The sequence below is a fragment of the Ovis aries genome, chromosome 23 (genome assembly GCF_016772045.2).
Source record: "Ovis aries strain OAR_USU_Benz2616 breed Rambouillet chromosome 23, ARS-UI_Ramb_v3.0, whole genome shotgun sequence".
Classification (NCBI taxonomy): domain Eukaryota; kingdom Metazoa; phylum Chordata; class Mammalia; order Artiodactyla; family Bovidae; genus Ovis; species Ovis aries.
The window spans coordinates 54,019,305-54,046,682 of NC_056076.1; the positions used below are offsets into that span (position 1 = coordinate 54,019,305).

General features: G+C 39.1%; 1 protein-coding gene across 10 annotated transcripts in view; it reads left to right on the forward strand.

The window, feature by feature from the left end:
* Window positions 1-8,607: 8,607 nt before the first annotated feature.
* POLI (DNA polymerase iota) overlaps window positions 8,608-27,378 on the forward strand; it is a 44,224-nt gene continuing 25,453 nt past the window's right edge. For 5 of the 10 annotated variants that reach the window (XR_006057805.2, XM_060405282.1, XM_060405283.1 and 2 more), the window contains exons 1-8: window positions 8,608-8,790; window positions 10,716-10,838; window positions 13,882-14,046; window positions 17,808-17,960; window positions 19,724-19,960; window positions 20,875-21,053; window positions 21,861-21,949; window positions 24,266-24,396. Coding sequence is in view for 9 of the 10 variants with exons in the window: in XM_060405282.1 (XP_060261265.1) it covers window positions 8,637-8,790; window positions 10,716-10,838; window positions 13,882-14,046; window positions 17,808-17,960; window positions 19,724-19,960; window positions 20,875-21,053; window positions 21,861-21,949; window positions 24,266-24,396 (1,231 nt within the window). In the remaining variant the exon portion in view is untranslated. Of the gene's footprint in view, window positions 8,791-10,715; window positions 10,839-12,714; window positions 12,829-13,881; window positions 14,047-17,199; window positions 17,266-17,807; window positions 17,961-19,723; window positions 19,961-20,874; window positions 21,054-21,860; window positions 21,950-24,265; window positions 24,397-27,378 lie in introns of those variants that run through there. The other 5 variants (XM_027961056.2, XM_060405281.1, XM_012103721.4 and 2 more) reach the window with 5 other exon arrangements.

Sequence of the window (27,378 nt, forward strand, 5' to 3'; positions counted from 1 at the left end):
TACAGAAGAGTCTCCACAGTACAATCCCACTAAGCTGAATTAGAAATGATTATTATTTATGTCTGTGCTGTGCTGTGCTTGGTCTCTCAGTCGTGTCTGACTCTTTGCGACCCCATGGACTGTACTCCACCAGGCTCCTCTGTCCGTGGGGCATCTCCAGTCAAGAGTACTGGAGTGGATTGCCATGCCCTCCTCCAGAGCATCTTCCCAACCCAGAGATTGAACTCAGGTCTCCTGCATTGCAGGTGGATTCTTTACCAGCTGAGCTACCAGGGAAGCCCTCACTTATGTCTACCCTACATTAAATATTATAAGAGAAAGTCTGATGAAGTGTATCAATAGATGTTAACGGTGTTTAACTGTTGACAGTGGTTATGTCAGTGCAGTGGCGATATGAAGGATTTTCACGTTATACCTTATGCCTTTCTGTCTTACAACAACATCTAGAACAATGGATGAGAAAAAAAAATTTTTTTAAAATCAGAACAGTACGTTTAGGATTAATAGGTACTTTAATGAAATCTTTGAATCAACTCTATGAAATAAGTCCTATAAATATAAATATTATTTTCCTTTATAAAGAGTGCAGATTACACTCAAACCAGGGAAATGGAGAATATTATTCATTAAATCGAAATTAACATTTCACAAAATGACATTGAAAACACAATCACTTCATTCAGGTAACATCAAAAACAAATAAGCATACAAAGGTTTTTTATGTCATTTATTAAGGCAATGGTTTTGTGGTTTAGTAAAGAAAGAGATACAGAAATTCATTTGTGAAATAAAACAAAAGCTTTCTTTTTAAGTTGTACTTTATGAAAAGACTAATAAATCTTGATCATCTCTGAGCACCAGATTATGGGTTATTATGGATGACTACCATTTTCTTCTTAACTCCTTTCTATATTTTTCAAATTGCCATAAAAATCACAAATCACTTTTGCAATTAAAAAAATGTTTCATTGAAGTTAGGTGTCTATAAATTTAACACAGTGTATCTGATCAATGTCAATACGCTTGCACTCTCTCTACAGCATCAGGTAGTTCTCTGGTTCTCAATGACCAAGTTTGCAGACTTTATTTACAAACTGGGACCAAATGAGTTGCAACATGATCACACTGGTCCCTACCTCTCGCTATCCAAAATGACAAGGGACTGTCAACTAAGCACACCCTGACAAGCCACTTTTAAAATGCCATTATTAAAATGACTATGCAGGCCTTTCATCAAATTTCTGCACAACCACAAGGAAAGGTCAAAGCAAAGAGAAGCTGACTGTTAGAAAAACTCCAGCCTCTTACACCTTCTCTTAGCCACAATCACATGGTATGCGGCAAATATTTTTAGGTAACACTGAGAAAACTTGAAACTGCAGCCTTGGTGTGCAATGTGACGTGCGAAAAAGAGAGAGAGAGAAGACAGTTTTTTCATGACAATTGAGAAACTTATGCAAAGGGTGTGAGATCCTTGGATGAATGTTATTTAGTAAACACTGTCCAATAGGCACATTATACAACTGCATACCATAATTCTAGTTTGCTTTCAACCATCTGAAGCCTTTCTGTGCTTTTTGGTTTTAGCTACTAAGCCCTGTAAATTATTTCTGATTCATTAGACTTTCACCCTGGGGGCAACTCACAAGCTTCATAAAAGTGTGAATATTTTTCTTAAATCTCTTTTCTAGCCAATGCATTGTTTTTTAGCCTCTGAACATAAATCTCCACAACGAAAATCAACTAAATAATACTTGCTTCCCTCTCTTATATCTTCCTTTCTCTAAAACTATCCTATTTATAAGTAAAAGCACATAACCAAAGACTAATTCTACATTATTTGTTTACAACTGGGGATCTTAAGATGAGGAAGGAGTTGGGAGCAGGATAATGTAAATACTACTAGGCCAGAGTTCCCTAAGCCTGGCCCAGCTGACACTTGAGGCTGATAATTCTTTATCGTAAAGGGCTGTCCTGTGTATTATAGGATATTCAATCATATCTCTGGTCTCTACCCACTGGAGGCCAGTAATGCAGAGTTGAAACTTCCCAGATGTGACCACCAAAACTTTCTCCAACGTATTGCCAAATATTTTCTAGGGGACAAAATCATTTGTCCCCAATTGAGAGCCACTGCATATTGAAAAGCAGAGACATTACTTTGCCAACAAAGGTCCGTCTAGACAAGGCTATGGTTTTTCCAGTGGTCATGTATGGATGTGAGAGTTGGACTGTGAAGAAAGCTGAGTGCAGAAGAATTGATGCTTTCGAACTGTGGTGTTGGAGAAGACTCTTGAGAGTCCCTTGGACTGCAAGGAGATCCAACAAGTCCATTCTGAAGGAGATCAGCCCTGGGATTTCTTTGGAAGGAATGATGCTGAAGCTGAAGCTCCAGTACTTTGGCCACCTCATGCGAAGAGTTGACTCATTGGAAAAGACTCTGATGCTGGGAGGGATTGTGGGCAGGAGGAGAAGGGGACGACAGAGGATGAGATGGCTGGATGGCATCACCGACTCGATGGACATGAGTTTGAGTGAACTCCAGGAGTTGGTGATGGCCAGGGAGGCCTAGTGTGCTGAGATTCATGGGGTCGCAAAGATTCGGACACGACTGAGCGACTGAACTGAACTGAACTGAACTGCACTAGGTCAAAGACTACAAAACCAAGGCCCTTGGCTCTCGCCAAGTCAAATTGTTTCTTTGGCCCTATAGTTAACCTCTACTTACCTAGTCACCACCGGCATAAAACACAGACACTCATAAACGCCCTCACACTCTGCACAGCAAAGCCTATGAACGTTGTCTAGAGTTCTTCCTCTGATTCATACGTGGCCGGTTTGGCTAGGAGGCGAGGAGGTGCTGGTAATTTTCCCAGGCTTCCCCAATGTGGACTTTCGTGTCTGTCACTTTTTTTTTTGGACTGTGCTGGGTCTTTGTTGCTGCACCCGGACTTGAGTGGGGGCTGCTCTCTAGTCGCTGTGCCAAGCTTCTCTGCGTGGTGGCGTCTCTTGTTGTGGAGCACAGACTCTAGGCACGTGGGCTTGAGTAGTCGTGGCCTGAGGGTTCAGTAGCTGTGGTATACAGGCCTCATTGCCCCGTGGCACGTGGAATCTTCCTGGACAAGGGATGGAACCTATGTCCCCTGCATTGGCAGGTGGATTCTTAACCACTGGACCACCAGGGAAGTCCACGTGCTCATCACTTTTAATGTCTGTAAATTCATAATGTCTTGACTCCAGAAGCTCGTGAATGACCCCAGTTTCTTTATCCATTACCCACACTCTGCAAAACCCATGCTCCCCCGTAAATATTGTTTCAAACATAATTTTCTTTAATTAAATGTTTATTCTGCTTTGCAATTGTTTTTTCTTATTTGGCACTTAAATACACAGTTATGCTGCAGCTGCTGCTAAGTCGCTTCAGTCGTGTCCGACTCTGTGCGACCCCATAGAACACAGCCCACCAGGCTCCCCCGTCCCTGGGATTCTCCAGGCAAGAACATTGGAGTGGGTTGCCATTTCCTTCTCCCATGTATGAAAGTGAAAAGTGAAAGGGAAGTCGCTCAGTTGTCTCCAACTCCTAGCGACCCCATGGACTGCAGCCTACCACGCTCCTCTGTCCATGGGATTTTCCAGGCAAGAGTACTGGAGTGGGGTGCCATTGCCTTCTCCGAAATACAGTTATGATTCATGCTCAAAATGTTTGTTTCTGGAAATGATCTTAGAGCCAATGAATTAAAACTGGGGGAAGGGATTTATTGATTTTAAAAAAAAAAGCTTTCCCTAATTCATCCCACAACAAAGTAACACATATTAGCTTAAGTAAATTTTACTTTGGGTTTTTCTTTTTAATGAGGCAGATGATTCAAACTTCTCTTATTGATGATAAATTGATACGAAACAATTTCAGTTTACTTAGTTGGAATTTCATTTCTCACTTTAAACAACTCTTTTCCTCAGTGATTGTCAGTACATCAAAGGACATTTGCTTATAAACAATGCAGCTCTAATACATAACAGGGCCTTGCTTATTCTTATTTAATGCCATGCTTTTGCACATACATGAATAGCACTAAATATATCTATGCACTTAGTGAAAACAGCCATATAAAAGTAACTGGAGAATTTCCCTTTATATGAAATTCTAGAGAATGCAAAGTACAATGTTGACCAGCAGATGGCAAGTTGGGAAGGGATGGAAAAAAGAATACAAACGGGCCAAGGAAGCACCAAGAAAAATGGGCAGAAGAAAATGTTTCTTTGGTGGAAGAAACATTCTCATTGAATTCTTCTCTGTGGAAAACTCTGGAAAGTGGATTTACCATTACTAGAAGCATGATCTTGAGTAAGCATCTTAGTCTCTGCTGGCCTGTTTCATCTTTGGGAAAATGAAACTGATGATACCCACCCTCCAAGGCATAGTGAATTTTAGGCTATTATGCTGTTAGGCTTGTGCCCGACACACAAGTGTTTTATAAGCATCGTTTTCTATGCTGCTTCCCTCCTTTGTTCCCAGTACTGGCTAAATAATTGAGGTCCAGCGCAACATGGAAATTAGGGCTCCCTCGTTCAAAAATTAAGAATTTCAAGACAGCAACAGCAGAACATTAAACCAAGCGATGGGCCCTTCTAAAAGTGGGGCTCTGTGTTATTGCAAAGGCTGTACACTCACAAAGTGAGCCCAGCTCACTCCCCTAGGCTTTTAAGTTTCCATCTGTCTTTTCTTCTACTAAATTAAGTCACTCTTCAATTTCACAATTGAGAGGGACATATATTCAACTAACCAAAGAGGGCTTGATCATGGGTGCTGATTTTCAATGCTGGTTCACAGTTGGTCAAGCTGTTGAGTGTTAAGTGAGCTTAGGGCTCTTATAAAGGAACTATTTTAATGTGGCATAGTATTTATCTGGTTTGCATCGTTCTCAACATGGAGAAATTAAAACAAAATACCTTAGATGTTCAGGCTTCCTAGGTGGCTCAGTGGTAAAGAATCTGCCTGCCAATGCAGGAAGACACAGAGGACACAAGTTCGATCCCTGGGTCGGGAAGATCCCTTGGAGAAGGAAATGGCAACCTACTCCAGTGTTGTTGTCTGGAGACTCCCACGGACAGAGGAGCCTGGCGGGCTCCTGCTAATGGGGTCGCAAAGAGTCGGACACGACTGAGCACACGTGCATCTTAGTTGTCTGCAAGCACCTGGACCCTTGATGACAGCCAAGAGGCACTAAGCGGCCAAGAGCCACTCGATTAGAAAGCACGTTATCTAGACTTAAGAAACAGCAACCACAAAGAAAGCAGCATAGTTTTAAATTGGTATATTTGATCCTATCCTGGAGACTTATAGGAAACTGGTCTGGATGTCTAAGAGTAAAATTCCAAAAAGGAAGACTGGGTCTTAATACTAAAACCACTGAGCCCCAGCTCTGCCTGTTATTCCTTCTTCTTTACAGATGCATCAGCATGTCCTTTAAAGGGTTTCTCAACGTTTTCACCCCTATTTATAAGAGAGACTCCTGTAAAAAAAAAACAAACAAAGTAATTGTGTGAATATACATACGTAGAAAATTTTAATTTCTCCACGTTGAGAATGATGCAAACCAGAGAAATACTATGCCAGATTAAAAAAACACACACACATACATAGAAATTTTCTCTACTGGAAGAAACACACACAGGAACATGAGGCATCTCAACAAAAAGCACAGAGAAAGAACATTTGTTGAGCACCTTCTATTGTTCCATGACCCAGGTGTTTTAAATTCATTGGAATATTAGAGCATATGTTAACTTTCATTTATTCGTTTAATCTCAATACGCTCAAGACTTTTTTTTTTTTAATGGTGAAGAAACAGGCTCAGAACAGTTATTTAACCTGCCCAATGTCATAGTCAGCAAATTGGAGGGTCTGTATTTAAGACTGTGTGTGTGTGTGTATGTTAGTCATTCAGTCACGTCCCTCTCTTTGGGACCCCATAGCCTTCAGCCCGCCAGGATCCTCTGTACATGGGATTCTCCAAGCAAGAATACTAGAGTGGTTTACCATTCCTTTCTCCAGGGGATCTTTCCAACCCAGGGATTGAACACAGGTCTCCTGCATTGTAGGCAGGTCCTTTACTGTCTCAGACACCAGGGATGCATTTAAGATTTTTACCAGATGCCAAAGCTCATGTATTAAATTCCTATTCCATATGATTAAAAATTCAGGTACACAATCTAACGGTATTTTTAAAAACTTTTTATTTTGTACTGGAGTATAGCCATTTAGGGCTTCCAACGTGGTGATAGTGGTCAAAAGCTATGGTTTTTCCACTAGTCATGTATGGATGTGAGAGTTGGACTATAAAAAGCTGTCAATTCAGTCAGCTGAATTGCTCTGTTGTGTCTGAATCTTTGTGATCCCATAGACTGCAGCACGCCAGGCCTCTCTGTCCATTACCAACTCCTGAAGTTTACTCAAACTCATGTCCATTGAGTCAGTGATGCTATTCAACCATCTCATCCTATCTTTCCCAGCATCAGGGTCTTTTCCAATGAGTCAGTTCTTCTAGTCAGGTGGCCAAAGTATTGGAGTTTCAGCTTCAGCATCAGTCCTTCCAATGAATATTCAAGACTGATTTCCTTTAAGGTGGACTGGTTGGATCTACTTGCTGTCCAAGGGACTCTCAAAGAGTCTTCTCCAGTACCACAGTTCAAAAGCATCAGTTCTTCGGTGCTCAGCTTTCTTTACAGTCCAACTCTCACATCACATGACCACTGGAAAAACCATAGCTTTGACTAGACGGAAGTTTGTTGGCAAAGTAATGTCTCTGCTTTTTAATATGCTGTCTAGGTTGGTCATAATTTTTCTTCCAAGGAACAAGTGTCTTTTAATTTCATAGCTGCAGTCACCATCTGCAGTGATTTTGGAGCCCCACAAAATAAAGTCTGTCACTGTTTCCACTGTTTCCCCATCTATCTGCCATGATGGGACCAGATGCCATGATCTTAGCTTTTTTAATAAAAGCTGAGCACTGAATAATTGATGCTTTTTAACCATGGTGTTGGAGAAAACTCTTGAGAGTTCCTTTGACTTCAAAGAGATCAAACCAGTCAATCCTAAGGGATATCAGTCCTTAATATTCATTGGAAGGACTGATGCTGAAGCTGAAACTCCAATACTATGGGCACCTGATGGGAAGAGCTGACTCACTGGAAAACACCCTGATGCTGGGAAATATCGGAGAAGGCAATGGCACCCTACTCCAGTACTCTTGCCTGGAAAATCCCATGGACAGAGGAGCCTGGTAGGCTGCAGTCCATGGGGTCGCGAAGAGTCAGACACGACTGAGCAACTTCACTTTCACTTTTCACTTTCATGCATTGGAGAAGGAAATGGCAACCCACTCCAGTGTTCTTGCCTGGAGAATCCCAGGGACGGGGGAGCCTGGTGGGCTGCCGTCTATGGGGTCACACAGAGTCGGACACAACTGAAGTGACTTAGCAGCAGCAGCAGCTGGGAAATATGGAAGGCAGGAGGAGATGGGGACAAGAGAAGATGAGATGGTTGGATGGCATCACTGACTTTATGGACATGAGTTTGAGCAAGCTCCAGGAGTGGTGAAGGACAGGGAAGCCTGGTGTGCTGCAGTCCATGGGGTGGCAAAAAGTGGGATTCAACTGACCAAGCTGAACTGAACTGAGTGCTGCCTGCCCATGCACACAAGACCTAAGAGATGTGGGTTTGATCCCTGGGTTGGGAAGATCCCCTGGAGAAGGAACTGGCAAACACTCCAATATTCTTGTCTGAGAATCACATGGATAGAGGAGCCTGGCCAGCTACAGTTCATAGGGTGGCAAAGAGTCAGCTGGCTGAAGGGACTTAGCACACAGACACACAGACAATTACCAATGTTGCGATAGTTTTAGGTGAACAGTGAAGGGACTCAGCCACACCTATACACATGTTCTCTCCCAAACTCTCCTCCCATCCAGGCTGCCACTTAACAGTGAGCAGAGTTCCCTGTGTTATACTGTAGGTCCTCGTTAAGTTTTCCACTTTAAATACAGCAGTGTCACAGTATCTTTGAGTCAAACAACAAAACGCAATTTTAACATACTAGCTAATCGTATTAGTTGGAGAAGGAAATGGCAACCCATTCCAGTATTCTTGCCCGGAGAATCCCATGGACAGAGGAGCCTGGTGGGCTACAGTCCATGGGATTGCGAAGAGTCGGACACGATTGAGCAACTAACACAATCAGTTTACAAGGTCGCCTGGCTCTCACCATAATTTCCATCGATTCCCCCACCCCCATCACCATAAAATTTCAGCATCTCCGGGTTAGCATTTCTAACAGTTGACCGGGAGAACAAGCTGCCTTCTACATAAAAATAAACATTTAAAACTTGTGATAAGAACGTAACTCCGAAGACCGCATGCGGGGGCTGGGAAGAGCTGTTTGGGATGGTAAACCCTCCTTCAAGGCTACGCTGGAGAGAAGTCCCAGAGGCAAGTCAGGAGGATTTGCAGCCCTTGCGACCATCAAGGTAGCCCGCGGCTAAGCGCACACTGCGCAGGTGCGAGCCCCGCTGCTCCCCGCGGAGCGCGGGCGGCCGCGGCCGGAAGCTGCCTTTCGGTGGGCGGTCGCCGCGGGGGAATGGAGAAGCGGGGGGTGGAGCCCCAGGAGGCAGGCGGCGGCGACGACGACGAGGAAGCGGACTCGACTCGGGCCATGGAGCGGGCGGAGGCGGGGGCGCCCGGCGGCTGGCCCGGGGCGCTGGAGCCTGACGAGCCCGACGACCTCCCTTGGTGTAAATGAGCAGGCGGGGCGGGGCGACGAGGGCGGGCGCCCCGGGCGGCGGCGGCGGCGGCCGTTGGAGAGCGACCGTCCCCTCCCCGCCCGCGTCCTGGCGTGTTCCCGGCTCCGCCGAGAGGGCGGCCCTTCGCCGCTTGGTGTTCTGAGGCCACGGTCCCCGAGAGGGGCGGCTTCGCCCAGAAGGGGAAGGCCGGGCGCGTCCAGTGGGGTGATGGAGGCTGCGCTCGTCTCCCCTCAAACAGCCCCGCGAAAGCGGAAGGGGCCTCGGGGGCCTCAGGGCTGCGGAAGCGGGAACCTTGTCGCTCACTTGGTAGCGGTTGCGGCCCGGCCTCAGCCCGGAAGGGACCGCCCGGCTCGGAACCGAACCCGGCCGGGTCTGCAAGTGGCCGCCTCTCTGCTGATCCGCTTCCAGCCTCGGGGCCCAACCCCCGGGGTTTGGGGCCAAGGCTCTCTCTCCTTCCCAGTCTCCCAGCCCTTCGTTTTTAAAAAGCTTTAAAAATATTAAATACTTGCAGATTTACAGAGAGATGCACAGATAACTTTTACCGACTTTAATGGCTTACGTCACCGTGATACATTTGTCAAAAGAAAGTAACGTTGGCATAGTAATTGATACTCTTAACAGAAGGACAAGCTTTATTCAGATTTTACCAGGGTTTTTTTTTTTTTCCATTTAATTTGTTTCTGTTCCAAACTCCAAACCAGGATACCACATGGCATTTTAGCCTGCCTTGTTTTTAACTGCTGTTAATAGCTGAAATCTCCTGTCTTATCCCTCTGACCCCTCCACCAAGATGTGAACTACTTTTTAAAATCCAGGAAATATTTACTCAGTCTTTAAATTTAGCAAGTATTTGTTGGTAGTCTGCTGCTACTGCTAAGTCACGTCAGTCGTGTCCGACTCTGTGCGACCCCATAGACGGCAGCCCACCAGGCTCCCTCCGTCCCTGGGATTCTCCAGGCAAGAACACTGGAGTGGGTTGCCATATCCTTCTCCAAAGCATGGAAGTGAAAAGTGAAAGTGAAGTTGCTCAGTCGTGTCCGACTCAGCGACCCCACGGACTGAAGCCTACCAGGCTCCTCCATCCATGAGATTTTTCAGGCAAGAGTACTGGAGTGGGTTGCCATTGGTAGTCTAGGTATCGGCTATTCAGCATTGAACCAAATAATCCTGATCTCTTGGGAGCTAAATATAGTCCACTGGGACCCATAGATTCTGCCTTCTGTTTTGTGTTTCAGGCTGTTTTTTTAAGGACATGCCACTTAGAATAATTTTTTGTTGTTGTTTAGTCGCTAAGTCATGTCTGACTCTTCTGTGATTGCATGGAATGGACTGTAGCCCACCAGGCTCCTCTGTGCATGGAATTCTCCAGTCAAGAATGCTGGAGCTGGTTGCCATTTCCTCCTCCAGGGGATCTTTCCCACCTGGGGTTTGATCCCATGTCTCCTGCTGCTGCTGCTAAGTCACTTCAGTTTCCTGCGTTGGCAGGTTAAATCTTACAAGGAGCCACCAGGGAAGGATAATTTTTAAGTTGGTTGGAAGATTTGTGTTTACAAACTTTTCAGCCCTTTCCAACTTACTTTAAGTTTTCCTATAAACTTCAAAGTCCTAGGATTACCTCTTGCGTCTTCCATTATTGATAAAAGGTTTTTTTCCCTTAAAATTTATTACTATCCTGAGAAAAATGCAATACACCAAGAAATAGTAAACAGGCCTGAGGACTCTCTTGTAGGTGGAGTTTCTTTCATATCCTTGTAAGTTTTAGATTCTTTGAGACATGTAATAAATCCAGGGGAAAAAAACTTAAAAATCACTCTATATTCTTTGTTGGTTGCCATGTTTTAAGGGACTGGCAGTTGCTCAGAGGTGATAAACAGGCTGAATGTGTTTTTTTCATTTGGTTGCATATTGTGCCACAGTTCATGATGAGCTGGAACCAGCAGGAAGTTCTTCATGTAGAGTCATAGTACACGTGGATCTGGATTGCTTTTATGCACAAGTAGAAATGATCTCCAATCCAGAACTAAAGGACAAACCTTTAGGTAATTCTGGACTTTGATACTATTTTCATTGTATGATATGATTTGTTATTTATTCTGATTTATTAAGCATATTAATGTTGGCAGCAGTTCTCTGATGCTTTATGGACAGTAATCTTTATTTCACTACTGGATGTAAACTTCATGAGCCTCATTTACTAAATGGCAAATGTGAGAGAAGCAGTGTAATTAACCAAATAAACAGGAAGACCACAATAAACTTCTGGTCTTTTTCTCAATGTTTGAAATTTTACAGCCATTTTATCTCAAGAATAACCTTTTAAAAAAATTTTAATAGGCATTTTCAACTATTCTACTTTTGAAATTAACTATTGAATTGTGTAACAAAATAGTTGGATTTTGTGTGACAAAACAACTGGATTTTGAACAACCCAAAATATTAAGGCATGCATAGTACAAGCTTTTCATGAAAACATAAGTATGTTTTAAAATAAAAGGCAAAGAAATTTTACATTGGGGAATTACCGAGTATTGTGTTTTGGCTTATTTTATTTTTACATTGGAAAAGTAAATTTCTAAAATTTTATGCATGTAGTAAGGATTTATCTTTGAGTAAAAGCATGCTGGGAAGGATTGCAGGCAGGAGGAGAGGGGATCGGCAGGATGAGATGGCTGGATGGCATCGACGATTTGATGCACATGAGTTTGGGTGAACTTCGGGAGTTGGTGATGGACAGGGAGGCGTGGTGTGCTGCGATTCATGGGGTTGCAAACAGTCAGACATAACTGAGCGACTGAACTGAAAAGCATCAACAGCAGTTTTGGTCACTTGCTGCTACCCCCTGGTGTCTACTTTGGTTTTGATAAAGCCCAGTTCAGCTCAGCCTAGTTTACTAAGGAACAGAGGATGACTGATGAGTACATTTTGGCTTGCCAAGGTCTGCTGCTGCTAAGTCACTTCAGTCGTGTCCGACTCTGTGCGACCCCATAGACGGCAGCCCACCAGGCTCCCCTGTCCCTGGGATTCTCCAGGCAAGAACACTGGAGTGGGTTGCCATTTCCTTCTCCAATGCGTGAAAGTGAGATCACTCAGTCGTGTCCGACTCTTTGTGACCCCATGGACTGGAGCCTACCAGGCTCCTCTGTCCATGGGATTTTCCAGGCAAGAGTACTGGAGTGGGATGCCATCGCCTTCTGTGTGCCAAGGTCTAGGGTCTTCAAAATTTCCTAAAGATGTCAAGGAGTTAGGATTAGGGAACCTGAATTTTCTTCATTGGGCATTTCTAATTAGTAGCATTTTAAGAGTGGAAAATGGCAACCCACTCCAGTGTTCTTGCCTTGAGAATCCCAGGGACGGGGGAGCCTGGTGGGCTGCCGTCTGTGGGGTCGCACAAAGTCGAACATGACTGAAGCGACTTAGTGGCAGCAGCAGCGTTGTAAGATGTTGTGTAAGTAATGATTAGTAAAGAGGGATTGTGTAATTAAGATGCCAGCTTCCCTGTTGGCTCAGTGGTAAAGAATCCACTGCCTGCCAATGTGGGTTTGATCCCTGGGTCTGGAAGATCCCTGGAGAAGGAAATGGCTACCACTCCCAATATTCTTGCCTGGAAAATCCCATGGACGGAGGAATCTGGCAGGCTATAGGCCACAGGGTCCTATAAGAGGTGGACAGGACTTAATGACTAAACAACAACAACAATATTTGCTAATAGAAATGAAAGGCTGTGTTGTTTTCTCCTAGAAACCGTCAGCATAATATTCCTCATTTCCTGGTAATTATTCATTACTGCATTTTAATTTGTTTAGTCGATAAGTCATATCCAACTCTTTTGTGACCTCACGGACTGTAGCCTGCCAGGCTTCTCTGTCCATGGGATTCAACAGGCAAGAAGACTGGAGTGGGTTGCCTTTCTCAGGAGATCTTCCCAACCCAGGGATCAAGTGCCAGTCTCCTGCATTGCAGGTGGATTCTTCACTGTTGAGCCACCATTACCAAATATATGACTACTTAACTTGGGCTGGTGACACAATGGTGAGTCCATATAATCCTGCCTTAAAAGACTGATTTTTTAGTTAAGGAAGTGACTAATCTGATTTTTTAATATAGTTTACTGACGAAGCATAATTTATTACTTTTGACCCCGTGATTCTGTTTTGGGGCATCATTTGACATATCAAAAATATGTGAAATGTTCCTTTGCCTGTTTATAATATGAGAATTTTAGAAAAAAAAGCAAACAGTTTTAGCAATTATAAGTCACTGGTAAATTAGAATTTTTAAGCAGTGTGTAGATGATCATAATTTAATCTTTTTGATAAGGAGGGGGCTCATAATGCCACTTCACTGTCTTAATCTTTTCTGTAGGTTACTGTGAAGAAAAGTTCAGTCATTAGAACATTTACTGGGGGAGATTACTAATAACTGTTGTAGGTTGGCACTTGTAACAGAACATAGCTTTATATTAATTGAGAAGTTATTCAGAAGACAAGTTAGATTTTCTAGTAGAGACCAGTAGTTAATTGTATTCAGTTACTTTCATCTGCCTTACTTTTGGTAAAACATGGCCTAGAGTTATATATAAAGTTATATGGAGTTTATTCAATATAATTTGGGTTTTTATTGTTGGAAAAAAATCCTGGAAGGACTTGATCTGTATCTTCTTGCTGAAGAGTTCATTGAATTGTTGATTTGTGGTAAAAGTGAAAGTGTTAGTTGCTCAATCATATCTGATTCTTTGCAACTGCATGGACTGTAGCCCGCCAGGCTTCTCTGTCCATGGAATTCTCCAGGCAAGAATACTGGAGTGGGTAGCCATTCTTTTCTCCAGATCATCTTCCCAACCCAGGGTTTGAAACCAGGTCTCCCACATTGCAGGCAGATTCTTTGCTCTCTGAGCCACCAGGGAAGCCCCTAATTGATTTGTTAAATTGTACTTCATAGAACTTTGATGGATGGAGGCTATATTTTTTAACTGAGATAGAGCTTTTTATTCTTATCAAAACATTGTATTATAACTTACAATTATATTATGGAATAAGTAAATTTTAATTTTCAATTTTCTCAAAAAATGTTTGTTTTTTGTAGGGGTTCAGCAGAAATATTTGGTGGTTACCTGCAACTATGAAGCTAGGAAACTTGGAGTTAAGAAACTTATGAGTGTCAGAGATGCAAAAGAAAAATGTCCACAGCTAGTATTAGTTAATGGAGAAGACCTGACTCGTTACAGAGAGATGTCATACAAGGTTACAGGTACAGATTTATGGGCAATATACTTTCAGCATTAAATTTTATATAGGATGCCTGTTAAGTACATGATCGTTCAGTAAGTGTAAAGTGCATAAGTCAGTTTTCTTATTTGGGGGCTTTCTCATTAAAAAAAAAATTTATGTGAGAATGACTTAATATGTTATGAGTAAATGGTGAAAGAAACGTATAGTTGGAAGGAATTGAACTCAGTCATGGGTGATGTTTATATAAATATGAGAAAATGTAAAAAAATTTTAAAGTGAGGAGATGGAAGAAGATAAACCGAAGAAAACCAGATAAATTTAAATGCAAGCTTGAATGAACTGTGAAGAAATATGCTGTACTCTAATGTACTAATGGTAGTTGAGAGAGACTTCTATAATGTTTGATTAACATAATTAAAAAACAAGTTGTTAGGAACTGTTAGCAGAGATAATGAGTATATTAGTTTTTTGTTTTTGTTTTTTTTTTTAGATTTTTTTGTATAAGTGTGGATAAACTCCCGCTTACTAAGGTTTGGGTTTGAATATTGCTGTATTAGTAAATTATAGGAAAAATGAAACCATACATGTACTGGCATATGGCAAATAGATATCATTTTAATTGTATAAGAATCAGCTTTTTACTTGTTTGCTATTATTTTTATTTGTTCTTTTGTTATTTGTAGCAGTTTTCAGATGAAAGGGTTAAATATACTATCCCAGAGCTCTTACAAATTAATGAGGAAACAAGCTTAAGTGAAATGGACAAAGAATATGAATAGGCAGTTGACAAAAAGCAAACTGGACAGTGTGAAAATGGGATGCTTAAATTCATTGGTACTAAAAATAAGAATGTGAGAAAAAGTAGAAACAAAGTATTACAGTCTTAAAAAAAGCAATCTAGCAGCATTTTTTGAAATTAAAGATACATACTATGTTCTTTAACCCAATAATATAACTGCTAGGGATTTATCAAATAGAAATAAAATGATAACATATATGTACAAAAATGTCTCATAGCATGATTCATAATTGCTAAAAATATGGAATGAGAACATGCTCATCAGGATGAAAATGGCTAAATGAATTTAAGACGTCTCTATAATGGAATATTATATGGCCATTAAAAATAGCTCAAATGGTATCATTTCATTTGATTCATAGAGGTATGCCTTGTTGAGTGGGTAAAAAGCAAGATGCAAAAACCTGTTATCAGGTTTTTCCATATGTGTAAGACAGTGACCCAAACACCTTCCCCCACATATGTGTATGTGTCTATGTACACTTAGGAAGAGAAAGAAGAGAGGGTGTATACTCGGTATTTAACCCTGGGTAACTTCTGGAGGGGCAGAGGTGGTGCTGAAACAGGGGGATGAGGGAAGAAGGGAGAGCCAAGCAAAAAAGACAAGACTGTACTCCCAAAATACCACTTGTGTATCTGTGCACAATTATATATATATATCTGAATATTCAGAAAATAATTTTTTCTGTACATAGAGATGATGTAATACATATAGTTGTACATCTTTGTTCTTGGTGATCTTTCACATCATCCATATAACTCTTGCCTCATTCTTTTTAATGCCTGCACAGTATTCTATTTTGTCCCAAACTTATTTAACCATTCCTTTACTGATTTGAAGACAGTATATCTCATTTTATGCCTGTTGTCCTTATGTAATCATTAATTGCATCTCCTTTCATTAAAAAAAATATCTCATTTTGGATGATAAATTATGTGGTTTCTCTTATAGTGAGGGGTTATTAGGCTCTTACCAATTTTTTGCTCTTAAAAAATATCAATATGTGCTTCAGTAGACATTTTCATATAGAAATTTTCACATACGTTCATGAAGCTATCCTTAAAGTAAGTTCCTAAAGGTTAACTGCTTGAGCAAAGATAATTTGCATTAGAAATTTGCATACTGCTCTATGATGCACTTCAGGTTTTCCCAGCACATTGTTAGTAAGTGTGAGAGTATTAGATATTCATAAAGATTTTGCCTGATAGTTGGAAAAAAAAGTAAATCGTTGTTTTGATTTGCATTTCTCTATGAGAAGTTTGAGCATTTTTTTCATGTATTTTTGGTCATTTATCTACATGTTTTGTCTTTTTTCCTTTATAATGTCAGACAAATCAGTCTAAATGATTTCTGTACCACTGCAACTCTTCACAGTGAAAAGTATCATACTAGAAAATCAATGCATAAATCTCAGTTTTTACACTGATTCTTAATTTATAAATTAGTATCTTGAAAGAATTAAAAATGCGCTAATATAATAACAAGAAATATTCTAAGCATGATTTATACATTGATAAAAAGTTATTTTGTTAATTTTTTTCATGGTGTTTTTGGAGTTGAAATAGGAATGTAGCCTAATAGTCGTATACTGAATTACCTCAGAACTATTTATGACATATAACCTTATTGTTTACTTTATACCTTTATTCTACAGTATTCCATTTTTTTCTGTAATTACAAACTCCTTTGGCTTGTGTAATCATAAGGTGTAATAAATGCATCTTGTTTATGAAATTGACATATTGACAGCCAAAAAGGTTAACTTCACAAATGGACAAGTGATTTATTCCTATGACCTAGTAATAGAACTAATGTAATCAGTCCATGTTCAGCAGTCCACCAGCTTTGTACATGATTCTGTATTTAACTTGCTTTTCTGCGTGGTAGTTAAAATTTGTCCTTTATTTTCCTTATTGTAGTATTGTTTTGATAAACGTTTATTTTTTACCTGTTACTGCTAGGCATCAGATATATACTTTTGGGAGAAAAAAAGCAAAAATTGGTGAGGGAAATTCAAAGAATTCTTTTATATGGTCAGACACATTGTCAGTTTTTCCCTCTGTTTTCTCTCAGTAGGTTGGAAGTGATTTTTGAAGGTCACTAGATCATACTGTTCCTTTATTAATTGTTTTACCCTGCTGTTTTCAGTGTTAGCACCAATAAAACAGAGCTTTCATATTATAGGACTTTTTTAGAACATAAGCATTTTTGTATAATAAGTGACTAATAAGTTATTTTCTGCTACCCAGCTGGTATCAGTAGATGATTCAGAGAGAAGTGAAAATTCTTCTTAATGGTTTCAAAGTTATTAGTTTTAATCCTAAAAATGAGACTTGATAGTCTTTTTGAACTTATTTCAAATCTTGGTTCAGTTCAATTTAGGAAACATTTGACATAAGGACTGGCATTTGTGCTAGAGGCTGGACGTTCGGATACGTGTGAGTCACGATCCGTCTCTGTCCTTAGGGAACGAGTTGGAGGGTGACTAGTCAAAATGTTGCATTGTAGTATATTTTGTATTAAGGAACTTTTCTTTTTGACTTAGTATTCATTGGAAATTTAAGTTTTATTTTGTTTTGCCTTTTTAAAATTCTAGTGAAAAATATAGCCTGAGTATATTATTACTTTATTTTTCTAAGCAGACTCTATGACCTACTGCTTCAAGATTATAATTAACTATGTTCATTGATATTTAATGTACTACAGATAAATTATTGGTGTAGGAGATTGTGGTAAATATATTGCTATGAGTATCTGCCCAGGAAATGTTATTTTTGGACTTATTTTATTGGAACATATTGCTTTTGCGCAGAATATGGCACAGGAAAAAAAATCCCAGTTAACTGACTTTATTCAAGATATTGTGTAATTGTGAATATATGTAAAACCTTTATTTTGTTATTTTTTAAGCATGAATAAAAGAGTTAAATCTATTCTAGTTATAATCAGTTATATCTGCTCCAATATTATTTTAATTTAGAGTTGTTGGAAGAATTTAGTCCAGTTGTTGAGAGACTTGGGTTTGATGAAAATTTTGTGGATCTAACAGAAATGGTTGAGAAGAGACTAGAGCAGCTTCAGAGTGATGAGCTCTCAGCACTGACTGTGTCGGGCCATGTATACAATAATCAATGTAAGTGGGTTCTTACGCACTCCATTTAGTAACTTAAAGTACCTGCATTTCTTAATGTTCAATCAGTTCAGTGAGTTGACTGTGTCTTTCAAAAGTTCTATGGCTTTTGTTGCCATAGTTCAGCCATCTAAGGTGATTAAAATTAGATATTGTTATTCCATATTAAACAGGCAGAAAATGGTATTTTGATGACATACAGCTCAGTGCTTTGGGCACTTTTCATTTCTCTGACACAGTCCTGTGTTAACCATTTTTAAGTGTCATACCTCTTTTAGGCCATCCTTAAGTTACAGGAGTTGGCTTCTTGGAGTAATTTTTGGTTTTCGTAAAACCATCTTAAGCAAAATTCTAGGTAGACTAAATTTGCCATTGTTGCCTCTTTGCTTGTTCACTTCTATTCTCCCAGGGCAACAAGAGCCTCCCATGTTAGCCCTTGTGGGAGCTTCCTGGCCTACCTACCGTCCTTTGTATGCTCATATTTAATCAGTTGAAATTCATCTACTTAACAATTGAAGTGCCAGTGACTGATGATATTTCCAGGGCAGTATTGTGTTTGAAAATAAGCTGCAGTCAGCTCCACTGAATATCTCCTTGGGCTGTCAAACATCTAGTGACTGCTGGTGACTTCTAGACCCTACCATGTAGAAGGCAAGCTCTTGTGTTTCTGTATGAGATTTGTCCTGACGTACTTGCTCCTGGGTCTCAGCCTGCCTGTGTTTCCTCTTACTCCCCTTTTCGAGAGCTATTGTGATCAATCTCCAGTCATTCTCCACCTCTCTGATATTAAAGAAGAAAAGAGGTGGAGCTACAGTTCTCTTTTATAAGAAAATATGAAGCTTTCACGTGTCCTTTGTATCTGTCCTCTTTTGTCACTTACAAGGTCTGGGTAACAAGAAGGTTCCAGGTGTGTTTCTGTATAATTTTTACAGCAAACTTGGAGTCTACTGGTTAGAACATATTATAGAGACCTTGGCTTTGTGGCCTACGAAGTCTAATTCTTCATGATTCTTTTCCCTTTCACATAAGATTTTGTTAATTTTTTTTAAACCTACAGAGGAGTTGATGGGACAGTACAGTGAGAATAGTCATTATGCCATTCCTTGTAGATACTCCTTTTGTATCATTTTACACATTTGTTTTATCTTATTGTTTATTGATCATTTGATAGATTGTTGAGCATTTGAAAGTAAATTATAGACATCATGGCACTTCAGATGTAAATACTCCTGAGGATCAGGACTGTGTCATATAACTCTAGTGTCCTTTTCACATCTAAGGAAATTTGTTTCCATATAGCAATTTGCCTATACTTTTAATAAAAGATGTCTTAAACTTTATACAAATCCAAAATTGTTTTTAGTAGCACATACCACTGGTGTGAAAACTTTAAATTCAAATCTTTGAAATGTTAACTATGTCATTAATGTAACATTTTTACTCTTATGCTTACTTCCCAGTAAACATGAGTAAAAGTTCTGGTAGTGCCAGTAGGAATTTTTTATGAGAGATCAATTTTTGTAATCTGTTAATCATTCAGCACTCTCAGTATGTATTTGCTATCACAGGCCTTTGGAATTCGCTTGTGATAGTTGTTTTACAGAATTGCTGTGAAGAGCCAAAGAGCTTAGTTAAGTGTGCAGCAGTGTGGTGGTGTTGAGGGGTAGGGTTGGATATAGATTAAGCCCTTTATCTTTTAAAAACTCATTTGTTAAAAAACAAACAACGTTTTGACGATGACTTTCAACATCGGCTGTTTTCTGTAGCTGTAAACCCACGTGACACGTTGCATATCAGACTCCTTGTTGGATCTCATATTGCGGCCGAGATGCGGGAAGCCATGTACCAACAGCTGGGTCTCACTGGCTGTGCTGGAGTGGCATCTAACAAATTATTGGCAAAATTAGTTTCTGGCGTCTTTAAACCAAATCAACAAACAGTCTTACTACCTGAAAGTTCTCAAGATCTCATTCATAGTTTGAACCACATAAAGGAAATACCTGGTAAGACAAATATATTTGAAATACATATATTGGTTTTACTGTATTTCTTTTAAGTTTAAATATTATAGTTATGCATAATTAATTCTTATAGAGTCTGTGTACTTGGCTCTTGTGTGTGTGAGTTCCTCAGTCAGGTCCAACTCTTTGCAACCCCGTGGACTCCCACCAGGCTCCTCTGTCCCTGGGATTCTCCAGGCAAGAACACTGGAGTGAGTTGCTATGCCCTCTTCCAAGGGATCTTCCCAACCCAGGGACTGAACCCATGACTCCTGCACTGTGGGCAGATTCTTTACTGTCTGAACCGTCAGGAAAGTGTACTTGGCTCTTGGTGAAAACCAAAAGCCCCCCAAAAACCTGACGTTTTCTGGAGAGAATCTATATTAGGAATCTATATACATGAAAGTACTTTTCTAGTTTTACGTGCTTTTATATTGTTTGAATATGATCATGAAAGTTATAACCTGGAAACATACGGTCCTTTATTTTTAGTACCTGGTTCATACTTTAATACTGTACCTTCCTCTAGAGAATGGAATTGGTCTTTCACTAACTCTATTTTGGGATTGTACAGAAAATATTACGGCCACAAAGGACCTTCTCAAGCAGCTGGGTCCACTTTTTATTTTAAAGATGAGGAAACTGATTTTCTTGAGGGGTTCAATGACCTCTTCATATCATTGGGCAAATTTGTATCTCTGAAGATCAAATGCTTATATTTTTATAGATTATCAGTAATCTATGTATTAAAATTCATTTCTGTGGCATTAAATTTTAAGTTTGGTCTCAAAAAAAATAACAATGGTATCCAAAATTATGGTATCAAAAGATGTGGTTGATATATTTATAATATTTTAATTAGCTAATTTTAAAGAGAAAAGCTATTGTAACACTACATGCAGCTCTTTTTGCTTTAGGTATTGGCTATAAAACAGCCAAACGTCTGGAAGCACTGGGCATCAGTAGTGTGCGTGATCTTCAGACCTTTTCATCCAAAATATTAGAAAAGGAATTAGGAATTTCAGTTGCTCAGCGTATCCAGAAGCTCAGTTTCGGAGAGGATGACTCTCCTGTGACTCCCTCAGGACCACCTCAGGTATATGAAGATGTTGCTTATTTTAATGGAGTACTGGTGGTCGCATTATTTGAGATAAAGATTTCCAGTTCTACTACTGAATTCTTACCATTCCAACTTGCTTATTAGGTTAGTACGTGATCGTTTTCCTGTGAGAAGGCTACTTATTATATTAAATTAATAAATATTATTAAATTGAATCTAAGAATCAGTATTTAAATCTCAAGTTAGCCACTTTGGCTATTGCTTAATTTTAATAGCCTGTATTGTATATAGGAGGCAAAATAATTTGTAAAAATATCATTTTCAGAGTAGTCTAATGATTTAGGAAGTGGAGAAAGTTTATAATCACCCAGGTAACTGATTTTTTTTTCCTGTGAGATGATAATATATATATATTATCCCAGAATCATCACCATAAACCTTTCATGTAGGTAGTATTAACGTTTGTTCATACCTTTCCCTCCCTCCCTTACTCCCTTTTCCTCCCGTAATTTTTTTTAAGATGAAGATACTGTATTTTAGAAAGGGTAAGTAACTTGCCCAAGATTAAACTGAGATTCAAGTCCTAGGAAATTAAGAGCCTCACTGTAATCACACATTAAAGCTTGGCATTGGTACTAGAGCTTTGTAATTTTCTTGATTTCCAATGCACTTTCTAGTGGAGTACAACTTGCAGATAAAAAGATGTAATATAAAAGTGAACTGAATGGCTCAAACTAAGCGTAAGAGGTAAAGAAAGTGTTGATTATTTAGTTGACATATACACTGATGATTGGATATGCTTATTTGGGTTTATATTAATACTTACTTGTGCTTCTTTGGTAGTCCTTTAGTGAGGAAGATTCATTTAGATGTTCATCAGAAGTTGAAGCTAAAACTAAGATTGAAGAACTACTTGCTAGTCTTTTGAACAGGTGATTTTTCCATTTTGCCATATCCTCTTACAGATTCTGTGTACAGTGCATGGAAATACTATATATTTACTATATATAGACTATGTATAGTATATATATACACTTGATGTTCTTTCTTGGAATTTGCAGATTAACTGGAGACTAAACATGTAAAGATCATCTATCTCTGAACCTCTCTACATTATAAAGTATTACACAGCTAGTAACATATGTCCTTAACTAAATTTAATTCATCTACTTCCACTGGTCTCAATATTAGTAACATTGTGGTTTACTGCGGATCTTAAGCTGCTGATCATTACCTAAGGGAGTTTTGTGGGTATCTCTGGAATCGCTACACTTACAAATTTGTGATGATTGAGGATAGCAAATTGATGGAGAAAGCAGAAGAACCCTTTTATCTCCTGTGCCTCAGACTACAAAGTCAGACGAAGGAATAACTTAATGAGACTGTGTGTGAGCAGTGAGGGTGACTGTGTGTATGCTCAGGGTTACTGGCCTTTAAATACATGAAGAGTGTTAATTGGAATTATGAGTATACAAGTAGCATAGCATAAACTAAAAGACGTTTCGTTTTCTGATGCTCCTTTGCCATCATATATCTATTTCTCAATACTCCATAGGAGAGTGTCACTTCCTTTCCTCCCATTTCTTTGATTTCTCAAAATGGGGTGTTAAGGGTCTAACAGGTTTGGGTAAGTGTGCTTCCGTAATGATGTTAGGATGGCCTCTGTGACTAAAAAAAATCGTTTTTGGATGACTACTCTCAGAAAACTGATAAAGCGAAATTTCCTTCAACTCTGCTGCCACATGCATTGCAGTTCTCATGTCTTGAGCAAGGCCATGCAACTCATCATTCGCTGCACGCAGCTGGCTGACTGTATGACACAGCTTCAGGGATATGACTCAGGCTGAGCCTTCGAGAATGCTGGTGAAACTGGGTCATCTGCTTTGCTTCAGCTAAATGAGACTATTATGAAATACCTAGCTACTGGAAACAGTTCTAGACAAAGGGAAACCACAAGAATTATACATTTTATAGGTTCCCTTATTTGTAGAATCAACCCAGAAATGAGTCCAGATGCCCTAAACCTATGAAATACTATTAACCGTATCTCCTTATCTTTGCTTGGCATGCTCTCTTCTATACAGTGGCTTCTTATTTCAGTGACTGAGGTATATAATGCCATCTAGCTGGCAAAAAAAAAAAGTATCTGAGTATGCGTGACTGTTCTTGGGCATATGATTATTAATACTATAGATATGTAAGAGGTATAAAATCATACGTTGTTTAATCCTTTTTCTAGGTACTGGCCTTAAGATTGCTTAGAGTATAACCCCTTTTTTTGTACGTCTTAATTAGTTACAGGAGCCAAATTATACTCTTTGAATTGCATATTAACTTAACAGAACAAGTTTAGCTGGAAGATGTTTAAACTAGTACCGTTTATAGGAACCAATTGAGATATTTTATTATCTTAATAAAACAGCAGTCAAGAAGTTTTGTGATTAAGCAATAAGAAAAAAATGCTTACTACAAAAATCTAAATATTCTAATTCAAAATCAATTTGATTATGCTTAATACTATTTGTATTTCATGTTTGTGATCTTTTAGTGCATTGGCATACATATAGAAAGTTTTCTACTTTTTAAGCAGATTTTCCACGGCATTAAAACTTTTGCTTTCAACAACAAAAGCAAGATCGTTTGGATGGATCACTTTTTAAGATTCGTGGACGAGTGCTTCCTTTCCTAAATATATTCTATAATTGACCTTTCACATTATTGCTCTAATATGCCATGTAATGGTGATATTACTGACTCCCTTGGATATATTGGAGAAGTGCTTTTTGACAAATAATTTCATTAAATATTTGTTTTCTTTTTGTAGTCTTCTTAATGTGTAAAAAATTTGTCATTTTTCATATATTTGCTTCTGTCAGTAAATGATTCTCAGTTTCTTAAATTTCCTGTTGATTTTAATATGTTACTTTCAGTTATGATTTGGATTTGGATAATAAAATGGCTTGTTATAGTTGTATCTTATTTCTGCTTTTTTCCTGATAGCACTCAATTCTGTGTGAGGCCTGAGAGCCTTACATTGAAAATTTCAAGAGTGTTATTATGAAGACTTTATGAAGTTTACTTGAGCTGTTCAGGGACCTGTATTGCCTACTGCCTGAGTATTACTATATTTATAATTGTTACAGTTACTCAGTCTGGCACCTTTAAATAAATGAGGTATAGTCGATCATCCAAAAAAAAAACACCAAACTTTTTCTAATTCCTTGTTTCCTCTTTCTCTTTATTTTTAGAGTCTGCCAAGATGGAAGGAAGCCACATACAGTAAGATTAGTAATCCGTCGGTATTCATCTGAGAAGCTCTGTAACCGTGAGAGTCGTCAGTGCCCAATTCCATCTCACATAGTTCAGAAGTTAGGGGCAGGTAACGGACCATTTAGATGGCATTCTGATCATTTCGTTGGCAGGTTGAACTCTTAAAAAAACAAACTTTGAGTTCGAAAAATGATCCAAAAATGAGTAATCCTCACATGGAGTTAGTGAGCTATTAAGTACTTTTTTTCTAAAAGAAATTTTCATTAGAAAACTTTTTTTGTTTCAATAGATAATAAAAGTAAATGCCCTGTTGAGAATGCTTCCCAACTCCAAAGAAAACACCAAACTATGATAATTAACTATATGGCATGAGATGATTTCTTTATGAGCATTTAGATTGTTTCCATTTTTTGGCTGTTCTAAAAAATGGGACTGTGAACGTTTGGGTGCAAGTCATCAGGCAGATATATGCTTTTGTGCGTCTTTGGTAGACTACAAAGCATGGAATTTCTGGGCTGTAAGGTAGTTGAACTCTAAGAAACTGCCAGATTTTCTTCCAAAGTAAGTATAACAAGGCAGATATTCAGCAACAGAGTATAGAGGCTTCCAGTTTTTTTCATATTCTCATTTATGTTTTAATACTATCATTTTCTTGACTCATGACTATGTAGTGGTCTTTCATTGTTTTTTCTTCTTTTATGGATATTACTTTTGATATCATATCTAAAAATTCTTTGCCCAATGCAGAAATTATAAGTGTTTCTTATGCTTTTTTTTTTCAGAAATTTTATACTTTTAAGATTTATATTTAAATCCACTTAGAATTTTTATGTGTTGTGTAAAGTAAGAGTTTTAGTTTATTCTTTTGCATATGAGTATCCACTTGTTCCATAGAATTTGTTAACAGACTTTTCTTTCCCCATTAAATTGCCATGGCATCTTTGTCAAAAACTAACTGACCATAATAAAGTAAGGGTTTCTTTTTTGCCTTTCTTATCCCATTGATGTGTATGTTTATTCTTATTCCGGTTCCAGCCTGTCTTGATACTTTGTTGTAAGTTTTGAAATTAGGTAGTGTAAGTTCTCTAGCTTTGTTATTTTATGAAGTTGTTTTGGCTATTCACGGTCCTTGTGGAAAGATTTTTTTTAAAGGAATTTTATTTGTTTGTTATGAGTTTATTCTGATTTTCTATTCATTTTGAGTCCGTTTTGGTAATTTGTATCTTTTCAGAATGTATGCATTTCATCCAGGTTATCTAACTTGTTATCATGAATTGTTAATATTCCCTTGTAATTCTTTTCATTTTTATAGGGTCTACAGTGATATCCTGTCTTTCATTCTTGATTTTGATAACTTTTTTTCCTTTGTGATTCTAGTAAGGTTTATCAGTTTTTCATCGTTTCAAAGATTCAGCTTTTGGTGTCATTAATTTCTCAGTTTTCTTTCTACTTTGTATTTCATTTATTTCTACTCTGATCTTTGTTATTTCCTTCTTTCTGCTTGCTTTAGGTTTAATATGCCTTTTCCTCCTGGGTTCTTAGGATGGGCAGCTTACTTTATGTATTTTATACTTACCTGTGTTCTAATAATTCAGGTTTAAAGTTACACATTTCCTTTTAAGCAGTGCTCTCTTTAGCTATATTCCTTAAGTTGTATTGTGTTTCTTATTCATTAAGCTCAGAATAGTTTTTAATATCTGTTGTGATTTCCTCCTTGACCCCTAAATTTATTTAGAAATTTGCTGTTTAATTTACAAATATTTGATTATGTTTCAAATAACCTTTCATTGTTGATTTCCAATTTGTCTTTATGTTGACCAGAGTAGATACTTTGAGTAATTTCAATCCTCTTGTATTTATTGAGCCTTCTTTTGTTGCCTTGCTTATGGTCTGTCTGGAGCATGTTTCAGGATTTACATTTGAAAAGAAGAGTTGAGCAGCACTGTCATACCATTCTACTGAACTAAAATTTGTGGCCTCTTCCTCTAAAATAGCATTTTTTGAATGACGGTTTGTCTGGATATGTAATTTTTGATTGGTTTCTTTGCATACTTTGAGTATGGTATTCCATTCCTTTGTATTCCATTATTTTTGATGAAAAGGCAGCTGTTAAATAGTTTATAATCAGTAGAGACTCCTGTCACTAGTTCAATCAAGAAAGCATAACCACATGGAAATTTGAACACTGAAGGTTTCAAAAATTACTACACTATGATAGGGAGTAACTAGAAGGGTATAAAGATACCCTTAAGAGGTGCCCTGGGGCTAGGGAAAAGTAGCCAAGGAAGAGCAGGCTTGGAGAGAGAGTCTTCCTCCCCTCCAGGAGAAGGTGTGGTTGCGGAACACTGAATGCTGGAGAGATCCTTTGAGTTACCTGGCCCAGAGCTGCTCCATAGTTACTGGGCCAAGAGAAACCACCCCCTGACCCCCCAGAGGAGCTGCGGCTGACTGGTGGGCACACGGGTGGCCTTGGACGATGGGAGTTTGCTCCCTGGCAGGGCAGCGCGTGAGCTGGGGTACGCAGGTGTCTGCGTTGGGAGGGCTTCTGTTGACATTCCTTCAGGATGTGGGCAAGCTGAGATCAGTAGGTGTTCATACTGAAGAGGTCTTCATTTTTCTGCTAGTACAAAGGTGGAGGGTATGGTGCCTGCATAGGAAGAGCTGGAGGAAACAGCCCATGTAGGCATGGCAAGCCTGTTAGGTGGGTGTGTGGAAGGACTCCAGGCAAGGCACAGGCCTGCTGTGTGCAGTGTTTGAGTTGGTGGTGCCATGGGAATGCGGTCACTAGGCTTGACTGGGGCTGGGGTTGCTGAGGAACTGAGCCTTCCACTCACATGTGGTATGGCAGAGCACTAGTAGATATTTCCACACGTATGTACTGTATACAGACCAGGTTACAGAAGCAAGAAAGAGTAAAAAAACAGTATACTGCAACAGGAAGAGAAGCCCGCTTTCTAATTTAGGGATCCTCCACTTCTCTCTACTGACAAAGCTTAAGAATTATGCTTAATGTAAAGAAAATGTCAGAGTCTACCCCATTATCACAGCAGGTACTAAGGGTGCTTTAGAGTTGAGAGGCAGTAAATTGTTA